At 42.9% G+C, this 15,668-nt stretch overlaps 1 protein-coding gene across 1 annotated transcript; it reads right to left on the minus strand.

Moving 5' to 3' along the window:
• Window positions 1–3,505: 3,505 nt before the first annotated feature.
• LOC102533077 (beta-defensin 119) lies at window positions 3,506–12,616 on the minus strand. The gene is made up of 2 exons (XM_006202685.3): window positions 12,456–12,616; window positions 3,506–3,761 (listed from the first exon to the last, which is right to left on the minus strand). Exons 1-2 carry the CDS (start codon window positions 12,511–12,513, stop codon window positions 3,568–3,570), a joined length of 252 nt encoding a protein of 83 aa, XP_006202747.1. The 5' UTR covers window positions 12,514–12,616; the 3' UTR covers window positions 3,506–3,567.
• Between the last annotated feature and the right edge of the window lie 3,052 nt (window positions 12,617–15,668).

Below are 15,668 nucleotides of genomic sequence, written 5' to 3' on the forward strand. Positions count from 1 at the left end.
ATCCTGCTGCGTTCCAGTCGAAGAACAAATGTCCTCAAACGAGGAAACTGTCACTTCTTACAAACCCTCACCTGATTTGGTATCGGGTATGATAGGTCAGATTGCAACAGAAGGGCCCTCTACAACCAACTGAGAATAAAGCTCAGGAATAAAGGAGATGAAAAGCCTGACCCGGCAGTGAAACCTCATCTCTCTCTTCCAGAAGTTCACCCAAGTTCATGACTTCCTCTCGGATGTCACTCACCCCATCCTCAAAGGGATAGATTAAGTCATATAGACCAATGCGCTGAAAATACCACCATGACCCAACACAAAAAAGCTGTGTAAAGAAGTCCAAATTTTTCCAATGATAAACTCCTCAGTGCTTTTCTTGAAATTTCAAATTATTTCCTCAAGTTTACATCCATTTTCGGTGCCCCGGTTGCAGGTTACCCATGCCCAGCCTTAACTACTTAAAGTAGTCCAACACTGGTCTTTCCATTTGTCCCTCTGTCTTCTCAGCAAGTCTTTTGGAATCCCAAAGGCAGCTAGTGTGTTAGTCCTGCCTCTCGATGGCAGTATAAATGACCACAGTCAAAATTCCAAGTCTTTGTGTTTGGGAAAGGAGCTTCTAGGACCCTTATAAAGGCTTCCTTTTATAGCTGCAGACACCGCAGGTGAAAGCATCCATCTTAACAGCTGTCTTTGGCCCTAATGCCCCATGTTCTCGCTCACTGTAGGAAACTGGCCAGCCCAGGTGTGAGCTGGGAGGACTCCTTTTTACCCCAGTTGTTTCAGATCGGAAGAGAAGCTGTTCAAAGTCTGGCTGCATAGGTCCATCTCCTTGACCAAGCCTTGACCACATATAGACATCCAAGGGTAGAGATGGCCCCTTAATTGTGGGTGAAAAGATGGATCGTTTTGTCCCCCTTATTACTGAGAGTTTTATCTGTCTGCCTGTGATGGCACAAAAATATATTCACACCCCATCCCCTTTCAGAGAGGTCCAGCCACACAACTTCACCAAATACCTCAGTGTTACAAATCTACTAATCTTGCTCTTTCTGAGACCCTGACCAACCCCCCAGTCAACCCTCTGTCACTGTCTGTGAATTACTACAGATCCATACCTTAGAATAGCCCTCTTTCTACTGAAAAGATTTCCCTTACTCACTGTCTAATTTCAGGGCCACCTCTAAATCAGGCTGTCATGCAGTACTCTTGGCTGGTGCTAGCAGATCATTCGAATTACTAGTAATTCTAGTATTTTAAGTCTTTGAAAGTCTGAATCTCTGGTCTGTGGTTTCTGCTGGCCTAAATTCAAGGTACCTTATTTCCTTGCATGTTTTACGATTTGGGGCTCTGATCTTTGCATTTTCCTTGGAAATTTATCTGAGTAAATTAGTTGAGTCCTGTCCTAAAAGTCTATCCTTTCATTTGCTTCTGTCAGATGTCTTTGTCACTATGAGTTTGGGACAACTTTAAGCTAAATCATCATCTTGATTTTTTTGGGACCATTCATACACTGTGACTTCAAGCTAAGAGACTATGTGAGAGCCAGTTTGAGGTTGTAAATTTTCAGTGGAGTTTTTCCCTATATACTAAGTACCAAGGTTCAAGACCAAGCAATTTTCCTTGACAAATTGAAGGTGAAGGAGAAGGAACGTTATATCTGTTTCATCCTTACACAGCTTTGGTAAAACTTTCAGGACCGAGATTTATGTAGGAGTGCCCTGTTAGACTCACACTTCTTCAGACCCTAGACACTACTGTCTTCTCTCCCCTGCCCACTCCCACATTGGCCAAAGTCATGGAACCAAAGGTCAAGTTCACGTGATTCCGCAAATGCTCTCAAGACAAAAGCCAACTTTAGTTACTGCCTTCAGAAAAGCACCTGATTTCACTGGCCTTTATAGTCTTTATCTTTATTTATTTATTTATTTTTGCAAAATCGAGGACACTTAAGGGTTTTTTGGTATATTTTAAACAAGTTATTTCAGATATTTTCAATAGGAGGGCTAATCTGGATTCTTAGGTTATCATTCTGCCAGAAACAGAGGTCCAGAACCAACACTTTTCTCCAGGCTGTAAGCATTGTAGTCATGAGAGGATGTGCGGCAGCACAGATGGAGGGAGAATAGAAGGTAACTGTCAAAGGATGAAGCTGTCAATATCTGAAACCAAAATGTTGAAATGTTGCTTTCTCAAATAAAATAGAGCCATCCTGGTCAGGCGTAGGCCATTAGGTGGAGCAAAGTGCTGAACTGTTACAGCATTTGACAGAAGCCTTTTGGGGACTGGTGTTGGTTACGTATGTGGGGTTGAGTGACGTCCATTTAGAAGTGTGTACACAGAAGTGAATCCAGTGTTGACTGGCTGACTTTCAAAGCATAATGCTGTCCCCGAGAATTTGGCTTTCAGAGGTGTGTTCACTAAAGCAAGTTGTCTCTACTCAGTGAGAAAGGTTTAAAACCTTTCAAAATATTTACTTACTATCATGGCTATAGAGCTGTCAGCCTTTTCCCAGGAAGGTGGGGGGTTTTTATTCTCACAGGAGAAGAGAAACTTCAGAGGAATGCAGTGAGACAAAGGACAGAAAAGGAACACCCCAAAATAAATGAGGAGCAGCCCAAAAGTTAGGAGGAAAAAAAAAGAGTGAAGCCACAGAAGCCAGTCAAGTTAAGATTGTCAAGGAGGGGATGAACTATAGTTGGAAATGCTACCAAGAGGCCAAGTGAGATAGAAATTGAGCAACAAATATGAAACTTTTAAAAACAAGTTCCGCTGGTGATCTTGGCCAGAATCAGCAGAACAATAACCACAAAAGCAAATTGTAAAGAGTTGAGGACAAGCAGAGAAATCGAGAAAGATAATTGGCAAGCACGGCTGCTCTCCTTTTGACAAAATGTGTAACTAAAGATGGAAATATTAGCAGATATTAGTAAATAAGATACTAGTAGAGGTAAGACATTTAAAAGTCAAATTAGAATTTTACCTTTAAAAGCTAGTGTTGGTTGTAACTGAGGGCACAAGCCTCCTAGCTTCTCAAGAAGTAAAAGACCTTAACGATCATCAGAAAGAGCAACGGCATCCGATGTTTCAGGTCCTTCCACGGTAATCACCAAACAGACCTTCAGCATCACAACTTGAAACCTTGACAGGACGACTTATTCTACATTACACCAGCTGGTTAGGGAGTTCTTCCGTGGACTAGGATGTATTTGTTACAGGACCTCCATCTACTGCCCTATGCATCATTCCCACTGGTTCTGGTCCCCCTCACTGAGTCCGACATAGCACAGACTAAGTCATGGCTCTGCCTGCACCCTGCAACCCCTCCTCAATGGGCTCAAGCACATTCTCTCCCCATCATCACTGATGTGTCTAGATTCTCTCTCTTCTGGTCACTCCAGTTGTTTCCAGCCTTCTCTCTCACAGGTCTAGATTCAGAGTGGGACAGATATCTCACCTTGTAAAACCCAGTCTCTCACTGTGATTTCCAATGGATGAAAGACACACAAGGGTGGCAGGTGCATGAATTTTAATGAGGGGTATTGGCAGCAGGTTGAGGATGGTGATCACTAGCACTCAAGATATTTTTGGCCAGCGGTTCTCTTGGCTCCAGTCGTTTTTTCCCTCTTTGCCATTAATGTCTATCCTTACATAGGACTGGAGACAGCATGACTGATAATTTCTGCAGTTGAGGTAGGGCTGTTCAGCCTTTTTGCAAGAGGGTCTACAGATTCCCAAGTTACCCATGCATCGAAGGATGTGACGTCTGCCTGGCCAAAAAAACAAAAACAAAAACAGTTAATTTCTATTTAGCAGTAACATAGATCTGATGAGTCAGAGAGCATAGTAAAAACATAAAGAGCTAAAACAATAAAGAGATACCACTGCACATCTATTAAAATGACCCAGAACTGGAACAGTGAAAATATTAAATGCTGGCAGGGAGGTGGAGTAACAGGAACTCTCATTCATTGATGGTGAGAATGAAAAATGGTTTAGCCATTTTGGAAGACATTTTGGTGGTTTCTTACAAAACTAAATGTAATCTGACCTTATAATCCTACAACTGCACTCCTTGGTATTTACCCAAAGGACTTGAAATTTTATGTCCAGGAAAAAATCTGCACACAGAGGTTTATAGTAGCTTTGTTCATAAATGCCAAAATTTGGAAGCAACCAAGATGCCCTTCAGTAGGTGAGAAGATAGATAAATGGTGATACATCCAGACAATGGAATATTATTTGGCACTAAAAAAGAAATGAGCTACCAAGCTATAAACAGACATGGAAGAAGCTTAAATGCATATTAATTACTAAGTGAAAGAAGCCAAAGTGAGAAGGCCAAATACTGTTTGGTTCCAACTATGTGACATTCTGGAAAAGGAAACAATAAAAAAGATCAGTGGTTACCAGGGATTGGAGTAGGGGAAGAGACGAGTAGGTAGAGCACAGAGGATTTGAAGGGTGGTAAGAATACTCTGGCTGATACTATATTGGTGGATTCATGTCATGTCATTTTTCCAAACCCACAGAATGTGCAACGCCAAGAGTGAATCCTAATGTAAACTATGCACTTTGGGTGATTTGAATGTAGATTCATCAATTGTAACAAATGTACCAGATGTTGAAAATAGGAGTGGTCCTGCAGCAATGTGGGCAAAAAGCTACGGGGAATCCGTCCCTTCTCAATTTTGCTGTGAACCTAAAACTGGTCTAAAAAAATAAGTCTTTTTATTTAACGAATCCCTTAGAAAATAAAGCTGCTATGAACATTTGCCTACAAATTGCTGGAACTAAATTTTCATTTCTCTGGAATAAAGGCCCAAGAGTGCATTGGCTGGGTAGTATAGTCATTATATATTCAGTTTTTTAAGAAAGAAACTGCCAAACGATTTTCCAGAGCACGGTTGTACCATTTCACATTCACACCAGCAGTGTATAAAAGATCCAGTTTCTCTGCATCCTTTCCACTATTTGGTATTGTCACTACTTTTTAATTGAAGTATAGTTGATTTACAATATTGTGTTAGTTTCAGATGTGCAGCAAAATGATTCATTTATGTGTATATATGTATACATATTCTTTTTCAGATTCCTTTCCATTATTGCAAGATCTTGAATATAGTTCTCTGTGCTATACAGTAGGTCCTTGTTTATCTATTTTATATGTAGTGGTGTGTCTATTTTAATCCCAAACTCCTAATTTATCCTTCCCCCACTTTCTATTTTGGTAGCCATAGGTTTGTTTTCTGTGTCTGTGAGTCTATTTCTATTTTGTAAATAAGTTTTTTTGTATCATTTTTTTAGATTCCACATATAAGTGATATCATATGATATTTGTCTTTGTGTGACTGACTTCACTTAGTATGGTAATCCTGCGGTCCATCCATGTTGCTGCAAATGGCATTATTTCATTCTTTTTATGGCTGAGTAGTATTCCAGTGTGTGTGTGTGTGTGTGTGTGTGTGTGTGTGTGTGTGTATAACATCGTCTTTATCTGTTTATCTGTCAGTGGACATTTAGGTTGCTTCCAGGTCTTGGCTATTGTAAATAGTGCTGCTGTGAACATGGGGGTGCATGTACCTTCTTAAATTAGAGTTTTCTTCAGATATATTCCCAGGTGTGGGATTGCAGGATTATATGGTGTCGCTGTTTTTAATTTTAGCTGTTCTAGTAGATATGTAGGGAACCTTACCGTGGTTTTGCATTTCCCTAATTGCTAATGATGTTGAACATCTTTTCATGTGCTTATTTGCCATCTGTATATCCTCTTCAGTGAAATATCTTTTCATGTTTTTCTTCAAATTGAATCATTTGTTTTTCACTGTTGTGTTTTGACAGTTGTTTCTATATTCTGGATACAAGTTCTTTGTCAGATATGTGATTTTTCTCCCAGTCTGTAGTTTGTCTTTCCATCTATCCTTTTCACAGGGTCTCACAGAGTGAAAGTTTTACATTTTACATTTCCAATTTATTGATTTTTTTCTTTTTTGGATTAACGCTCTTCATTTCTAAGAACTTTTCACTTAGCCCTAGGTCTGAAAGTTTTTCTTATATTTCTTCTACAAGTTTACATTTTACATTTAAGTTTATGATCTATTTGGGGTTAATTGGTGGAAAATCAGTTGGTTGTACTTGTGTAAGGCAATTTCTGAGTTTCCTATTCTGTTCCACTGATCTATGTGGCTGTCTCTCCACCAGGAACACACAGTCTTGGTTACTTTAGCTATATAAGTCTTGAAACCTAGTAGAATCATTCCTCTGACTTTTTCTTTGTTTTTAGCTATTCCCATTCCTTTGTGGACTTCTTTATAGACGAGATACAGACAGAATAATCTCATCTATGTCCACAAAAAAAGCTTTCTGGAATTTTAATAGCAATTGTGATACATGTGTCTTTCAACTTATGGAGAGTTGACATATTTCCTAGTTGAATCTTACAATCTATAATCACACTATGTCTCTTCACTTATTTATAGTTTTGATTTTTTTATCACCATTCTGTAGTTTTCAGCCTGCAATTTCTGTACATGTTTTATTAGGCTTACACTTAAGCATTTTATTTCTTTGGAATGATTGTGAATGGTATTGTATTTTTAATTTCAATGCTCACATGTTCAGTGATAGGATATAGAAGTATAACTGATTTTTAGATAATGACAGTTGGAGCCCTGGCCCTCTATGGTCTTCAATATCAAACCCAAACTTCTGAACTGCCATTCAAGGGCCTCTCATTCATTCCTCAAATGGTTAGTGGCACCCACTCTTTGCCAGGCCTTGAACTGGCTGCTAAGCACATGGGGTCCCCTATGTCCAAACGGGCTTAATACACACACACTCAAACACACACTGAAAACCTAAACCTTGCATTGAATAAAAAGGATCTATTCAATTTTATTTTCACCAAAGAACATATGTTGTCCAAGCAAGGGTGAGGAGAGAGAAGGAGGAAATATTTTTATTCGTGTGGTGCTTGGACAAGAATCAAAGATGAATTCCTCATCCAAGTATCAAATGTAACTCAGACTGTGGACACTGCTGTGCAAACAGAGGCTGACTTGAGCTTAAGCTACACCAGCAGGCCTGTGTATCAGTCCCATGAAAGGTCCAGGACAGGTGCCCAGCCATCCTTGCTTTGGGGTCAACGCTTCTACAACTGCCAGGTCAACCCCTCATCCCAGGGGCGCCTGCTCTCCACGGACAAAGTTTCTCCCCATCTTCACTCCTCAGCCTACAAGGAAGAAAAGAGAGATTCCAGGAAGCCTCACAAGAGCAAAAACACCACTCCTTCTGTCATATCCCCTGGAGATGAGATCCTTTTCCATTCTCCTTGAGAAGGAAGGCCAATGTGGTACTTGCGTCCAAAAGAAGACTGTATAGCTCAAGTCATGGAGCGTAGGCTCAGCATGCACAGGGTCCTGGGTTCAATCTCCAGCACCCCTTCCAAAAATAAATAAATAAACAAACAAACCTAATTACTACCCTCCCAAAAAAAAAGAAAGAAAGAAAATAGATATTCTACACCTTTCAAAAAGAAGAAGAAGAAGAAGAAGAAGAAGAGTGTACAGAGGATACATCTGAGATGGGAGAGCAGGCAGGCCAGCCTGCTTCATTCTTCCCCCCTGGAGAGAGGCCATGGCACCCCAGAAAGGAGTTTCAAAGATACTCAAACTAACCCCAAGGCTTTTGTCAGGGGGGCTGCAGCTCCTCACACCTGCCCTCCTACCAGGCCTATATCACTGTGTGCCACCACCCACAGTATCACCCACAGTGACTTAATGTCACCTTCCAGGTCCCTGTAGCCCTCTCACCAGAACTCAGAGGAAAATCTGCTTATCAATGCTGTCATTGTCTTGAACCTAGTTATGAACATAGGTTACTTTTCCTCCTTGGGCCTCAGTTTCCTCATCTGTGAAATGGGAAGATAAGAGAAAGTTGCCTAGATTAGAGATTCTCACAGTTTGAGGGCTATCTGGAATAAAGAAAGTTTGACAAGGCAGTTGGAAATGGAATCTTATCTCCCAACAGAATAATCTGATGAAATTTTCAAAATTTCACCTGCCTAGACCCTAAGTCCAGACATTCAGACAAGAGGATTAGGTATTTTCTGAAAATTTACAGTGACTTAGTAGTGAAAATTTACAAGTGACTTAGGAGTTCCAAGCCCTTTTTCACCCCACCATCCCACCATTCCTCATGGTTGTCTCTACGTAAAGCACAGAGGAGGATCTTAACAAATGTTGTTCACCAGAAAGTCACATCTGAGCCATGCTGGGCTTAACACCAGGCATACAGATGTAAAGAAGATGTCTTCTCACCCCCTGAGGATTTCCATCTGGTATGTGTATGTTTGGGGATGGGGGGGAAGGGGACAATGACAAATAATTCCACACTAACAGGATATGCGCCATACCTTCTTAAGAGTGACTCTTTGGGAAGCCAGTCGGAGCTGAGTTTGAATCCCTGCTTTCTTAATGTCATGTGACCTTGGCTAATTATATCACCTCCTAGACTTCTGTTTCTTCATCCATTAAGACAGTGATAAGAAGAGGGTTGTTGTAAGAAGAGAATGATTTCAGGCCTATAAACACCAAGAACAGCGCCTGGCACAGAAGTGTCGAGGACAACTATTATATAGCTATTATCATTAGAATCATTAAGAAATAGTGAGACAGAGCTCGGGTGATGGCTTTCCGGGGTGGGGCATTAACTGGGCTCTGAAGGGTGAGGGGCTCATCCCAGAGATAAGCCTGGTGATGGGGACAAGGTGGTGGGGAACCATGGACCAAAGCAACGTGAGGAGCAGGGGAGGATGGTGGGAGCTGAAGAGAAAGCCCAAGAGTGGCAGTCATGAGAAACGAGGCTGGGCCACCACGTGAAGGTCCTGAATGCCCAACCCCGGGGCAGTGAGGACCAGAGGAAGATATGTAAGCAGGAGAGCAACATAGTCAGATGAACTTCCTTGAAAGAATCCTCCTGATAACAGACTAATGCAAAGAATATCTGGAGGCAGGGAAGCCAGTGAGGAAATGTTTTGGATGGTCTCATCCAGGGCCTCAAGGCACAGGTAGCTCTAGTGTGCAGCCTCAGACCCCAGGTCACAGACACGAAGGCTGTGAAGTGGGCTTGGAGGTGGGCTGTGAGCCAGAGCAGGATCTGAATTCCAGGCTCAACCCTAATAGTTGTGGGTTTCAAGACAAGAATTCAAATGGAGGTTCATGCAGCCTATGCCTGAATAGTTAGTAGTTATGAATCAAACTAACAAGCAGGATAATTAAAATATACCTTATTGCCCTTTATTAAAGATCCCTTTGGAATGACCTGGAAGGTCAGATCTGAGTTTATAACTCTTGTAGTCAGAGGTCCACGCAGCCCAAGAGGAGCTGGCTCAGCTCCCAGCCCAGATCTCTTCTCGCCCGTCCCCAGCTCTGCCCAGTTCTCATGTGCAATCGTGGACACTCCAGCCTGAACCTCCAAGCTCTGCCCTCAGCTCCTGCAAAGAGGAGTGTCCCTTGGAATTTCTCCTGCCTAGATGTGCAGACACAATAGACCCCACCTTCCAGGGGTAAACCTGGAGGGAAAGTCCATGCAGTCCCTGAAAGCACAGGGGTTCTTTGGGCAGGGAGTTCCAGACCCCAGCTACTCAAAGCATGGTCTAGTGGACCATGGGCAGATCCAGCCCCCTTACCCCTAAGAACTCCTCACCCCATGAGGAGGGACTTAGCCAGAGGAAGCCCAGAGTAGGACCATGATCAGAGGAGGAGGGGTCTCTCTTTCCAGAGTCTAAGAATGGAAATATTGAATCGAGAGCAAATTATCTCCATGGTTCAAAGTGAACTCTGTCTCTCTGTCTTTATGACAGGCACCGTGCCTCACAGAGTACTTCTGGGCTCTGACCTCACGGCAGGGAACACAGTCCAGAGGTGAGCGACTGTGTTGGATAAATGAGACCCAGAGAATAGGATTTGAGATGACAAAGCCTAGGAAGAGCCCCAAGTCCTCCAGATGTCCAATCAGAATTCTGCATTGTTCCCCATGGGTTAGTCTTCTCCCAGGCTAAATTCTTAGTTCAAATGAGACAGGCATCTGTTTTCCTCACAGTCTAACACAGCACATATTCCTTCAATGCTTGAATCAATGAACATAAGCAACAGCTTACATCTATTGGGGGCTTACTATGGACAGGGCACTGCACTCTGCATTATCCATTTCATTCTTACCGCAATCCTGAGATAGGTTATATTCACCCCATCTCACAGATGGGGAAGCTGGAGTTCGGAGAGGTGTATATGCATGGAGTCTGACTCATACATGAGACAGGACAGCTGAGGTTGAATGAATGAATCAATGAATCCACAGAAGAAGGTAAAAAACAAACGATGAACAAATCTGATTATAAATGAGTAGATTTATGTGCTTTATCTTTTTTTTGGTACTTGGAAACCTTCTGATTCTTGGGGCTGTGGGCTCTCAAGCATCAAAAGGCATTGTTGGGGGAGAGGGTATAGCTCAGTGGTGACAGTGCATTCCTAGCATGTACTAGTGCTAGTCCTGGATTCAGTCCCTAGTACCTTCATCAAAAAATAAAATAAAATAAATAATAAACCTAATTACCCCCCCCCCGGAAAAAAAAGTAATCTTAAAAAAAAAAAAAGGCATCTCAGCCAACTTCCCTACAAACCCAAGGATTTGGGCTCTACTCAGTCCCTGTCCACCCCAGCTCACTCTCCCCCAGGATGGATCAACTCTCCCAGCCCAAGGATTCTCCCACTCTCAAGGTATCAGCTGTGTCTTTAAGTCTCTTGGCTTCTCATATGTTCTTCTCAGTCCACTCTGATCCAATAGCCTTTCCAGAAGTCAGTAGATGAGGAACTATGTCCAAGACTGAAATCATTACCCCACTGAAGTGGCCCAACCCCATCGATGTCTCTCTGCTAATTCTTAACACCCGTTCTGCCATCCCCCGACCCTCAATCCATTTGGAGTATCCTTCCTCATGATTGACAGACACAAGAAACAGATTTGCGAGTTTTAATGAAATGTGGGAACTAAGGAACCTGAAGCAAAGTAATTTTATCCACGATTTCCACGTATCTTCCCTGAATTGTCAGGTTTGGCTTTAACGATTTACTTGTTTGTTGGGCGAGGAGTGGTCCAGGGGAGGACTCCATCAATTGTCATTGGTTTGATTGTCAAATAACGACTAAGGACACAGCACCGTTTACGATCTGAGCAGCGTGTGACGCTGTCTTCATTACTTTTGCACACCAACCGGCAATGTCCATTCAGCCAACAGTCTGTTACTGGGCATAGGAACAACCATTAAGGATGTTAGTATCCCTCAACGGAAAGACAAGAGGAGGCAGAGGGGGGCAGGAAGGGAAAAAGGGAAGGAGAGAGTTGAGTAGGTAATGCTAGACCCAGTCCCAGGAAAGGAAAGAAGAGATCTTGCGAGGGGAGAGAACTGAGGCAATTGTTCCAACGTTGAGAACTTAAGGTTTTTACAAAAGCCTTTTTCAGAATTCCCCCTTTTAGTCTTCATATTCCCCAAGCTCCTACTCCTAATTTTGAGATCAAATGAAGCCAATGAAGTTCCCACCTAATGGAGCTGAGGAATAATGGGAAAAGGACCGTGAACACCTGTAATACTAGGAAATGGAAGAGATTCACCCACGTTTCAGCAGACTCGGCTCCTTATCTTTAGCCTGACCTTGTCTAGCTTGAGCCCAACAAGTCCCAGCTCCAGCCACAACCCAATCGCCAATCCTCCTTGACCCCATATTCACCCAAGTCAAACTCAAATACCAGTCCAATCTTAATAAGAACTCCCATCCATACCGAACTCAATGCCCCTGGAGCCCACTCCAAGCTAAACCCAAATCTAATCAAGGCACCAAACTCAGTCCTGAGCAGCTGTCCATCACCTAGCTGAACCTCAAACACCCCGCACCATCCAGTACACCTGCCAGCCTCCGCCCAAGGCCCAGCCTAATCCCCAACACCAGCTCTGCTCAACCCAAAACCCCATGCCCTCCTCCAGCCTGCTCCAAGCCATCAAGAAAGCCCAACTCCTTACCTCTAGCTCATCCTCATTTTCTCTCTATCGCTCCAACCCCAGAGTCTTTCCACCCCCTTATAATTCCCCTTCCCAGTCTTCAATCTAATCTCCCAAAGCTCCCAACAAGTCCCAAACCTGCACCAAACCCTTCACCACTAAGTCCTCTCCCAAGATCCCACCAGAATACTAGCCTGCCCTGAAGTTCATGTGCTCCAAACTTCTATCATCCCCCCACCTTGGCAAAAAGAATCAGGGAGAGATGTGGACATGAGATGATTGTGAGAAAACCTCCCACAGCCACTTGAAATAAGGAAAGGTTTCAGATGTTGCCCAGTTAGGTGGAAGAGGGGGGGAGGGGAGAAGTCTGTGACCAGGATCCCAGACATTTGAGAGACACCCAAGTTACCTGATACCACTGGTTCTGTGGCCAGAAGGATGGCAAGAAACAGGAAAAGACACTTCATGGCTGGAAGGTCACAGGAGAAGGAGGTGGCTGTGCTGCTGGGTATGGAAATAGAGTTCTCTGCAGCAGGGATGAGCCTTGCTTTTATGGGCAGGACTGTGGGCAGTGAATTATAGCAGAAGAGGATTTATATCAGATCAGCCAGGCCAAAGGACAGTGTGTAGCAGATGTCGTAGCAAAGCACAAGATGAGAGTGTGGGAAACTGGCCAGCAACTGTGCCCAAAGTGCCTTTCCCTCCTGGTAAGGAGACAGGCAAATTAAAGCCATTTGGCCTTTGGAGATCCGTAAAGGAATTAACAAATGCACAAATACATCTCAAGAAACACTTAAATTTTTTTAACATTTTTTATTGACTTATAATCATTTTACAATGTTGTGTCAAATTCGTGTTCAGCACAATTTTTCAGTCATTCATGGACATATACACACTCATTGTCACATTTTTTTCTCTGTGAGTTATCATAACATTTTGTGTATATTTCCTTGTGCTATACAGTGTAATCTTGTTTATCTATTCTACAATTTTGAAATCCCAGTCTATCCCTTCCCACCCTCCACCCCCCTGGTAACCACAAGTCTGTATTCTCTGTTTGTGAGTCTATTTCTGTCCTGTATTTATGCTTTGTTTTTGTTTGTTTGTTTGTTTTTGTTTTTGTTTTTTAGATTCCACATATGAGCGATCTCATATGGTATTTTTCTTTCTCTTTCTGGCTTACTTCACTTAGAATGACATTCTCCAGGAGCATCCATGTTGCTGCAAATGGCATTATGTTGTCGGTTTTTATGGCTGAGTAGTATTCCATTGTATAAATATACCACATCTTCTTTATCCAGTCACCTGTTGATGGACATTTAGGCTGTAAGAAACACTTAATTTTTTAAAAATACTCATTCTCAATTTTCTAACAGAAAGACACACACATGTATGTCTTTCTGAATCTTGAACTTGCCAATCTCATTCCCAGTTCAAACCTCTAGTGTGTGTCATTTGTTCTTCCTGTAAAGTTCTGCCTTCAGCACTGCCCACGGCCACCTCCTACTCATCGTTCAGTCTCCTCAGCTCCAATGTCACTTTCTTTGGAGAAGCTTTTCTGGGTCACCTTAGATAAGGGTTCTCCCACCCGCAGTCACTCTGTGTCATAATAATTTGTTTTGTGACCTTCATATATTTATCTGTTATTTTTAATTTTATTTTACATGTTTAACCTTTGTCTCTCCCATTAGAACGTCAGAAATTTGCCCTGTAACCCTAGTGCCCGTACCATCACCTGATGTATTAAGTAGGAAATGACTTCAACTGTTTTAACAGACGTCCTCCCCAAACAATGATTCCAAAAGACAGACACTGATTTTCTTCTTACATAAAAGTATGGCCAGCAGTCAAGTGTAGCAGCTTCATGACTCAGCAGGGAGCAAGATTCCACCTGGCTTGATGCTGCATCATCCTTACCAGGCAGCTTCATTTGATGATCCATGGGGGCTGCTCCAGTTCCCAACATCAAGTCCCCAGTCCAGCCGTCAGGGAGAAGGGAAGGAAGGAAATGAAGTGTGCACCTTTCCCTTTAAGGGCCCCACCCAGAATCTGCACACGTTGCTTCCACTGCAGTCCAGTGGCCAGAGCTCATTCAGAGGGCCGTATCTAGCTGCAAGGTAGGCTGGAAATAGTTCCTTTATTCTGGGCAACCATGGCCACTAGCTAAAGTTCAGAGTGGGGTCTTACTAAGAAGATGGGAAAGACAGGTCCTGGGGAAGAGCTAGCAATCTCTGACACACTGCGTATGCTGCAGGTGCTTAATAAGTGTTTGTAGACTGAATAAAGAACATATACACTGAATAAGGCTGTAAGAAGTAATCTAATGGGGAGGCAACCCAAGTCCTTCTAGAGTGTAGAGAAAGCCTGGGGACTGCGCCCATTCAGCCTAGCTTCAGAAGTTGATAAAGGGCTCAGCATCAGCAGAATTTGAGAGACTATGAGGGGAGACAGAGAGAGAAGAGAATTCCAGAATCTTAGACTACTGGAGTAAGGTAAACATTCTGAGCCTCCTATGAAAAAATACCAATCATAACAGGTCCTGATTTAATTAAATGCAATAACTTTTGTAAACTGTTTAGCAAAGGATCTGACACATAGTAGTGCTGAACCATGATTCACTATCATTATTATTATTTTTCATCACTGTTATTATTGTCATCCTCAGAACCAGCCTCAGAAGTGGAAGTCATATGCCTCCATCTCACAAGATTGAGACTTAGGTAAAGTGAACTGCTCAACGGCCTCCTGGATGGGGAGAAGAACGGAGAGCAGAAAGCAGATTTTTCAAAGAGGAATGTCAGGAGAGTGGTCGGCAGGCAGCTGTGGCTGTGAACGTTGGAGACAGACGGGGAGGTGAGGCAGATGCCAAATCATCCTGTGGGGCCTTCGATGCCATGCTCAGGGCTTTGGAATCCATCTCTAAGCAATGGGAAATAGGAAGCTCTTTTAGAGAGAACCATGGTGGCATGGTCAGATTTCTTTTTACCCAGAAAAATCTGTCTTTAGCCTGTGTTGAAAATAATTGCCAGGGCGGAGGCAAGCAAGGGAACATTAATAAGAAGGCTGTTGCTTCCCCAGGGAATTACAAGATCTGCATCATAACTGAGAAAAATCAATGTAAAGGATGTGAGAGAAGAAAATCTTCACTGTGAGCTGGAACCCGCAGAGATGAACCTCTCCCCCAGGCTGTGGGAGTAGCCACCGTAACCCGCTCATGAGCACTGACTGTCTGTCAAGTTGGTGACAAGTCTTTCACAGGTATAGTCTCACTTCATCCTCACAGCAACCAGGTATGGTTTTCCCCCATTGTACTGGTTTGAAATCAAAAGTTCAGAAGCATAAGCATTTTGCCCAGCTGTCCAAATGGGAAATCCAGGATTGGAACCCATATCTGACTGACTTCTGTCCGCAACCTGGTCTCCCATTGTTTCTTCAGACTTGGCCTCACACGGGTCCCAGCCAAGTGAGGAAGCCAGTCAGAAAGCAACCTCTACTAATGCTTGCCTAGAAAATTTTGAGGAGTCTCTGCAGAAGGAAGATGCAGGTAAGATCAGAGAACTGAAGGTCACCTGTTTGTGACTTTGTTATTTTATAACAGGTTTATTGAAGTATAATTTACATG

Source organism: Vicugna pacos, chromosome 19 (genome assembly GCF_048564905.1).
Source record: "Vicugna pacos chromosome 19, VicPac4, whole genome shotgun sequence".
Classification (NCBI taxonomy): domain Eukaryota; kingdom Metazoa; phylum Chordata; class Mammalia; order Artiodactyla; family Camelidae; genus Vicugna; species Vicugna pacos.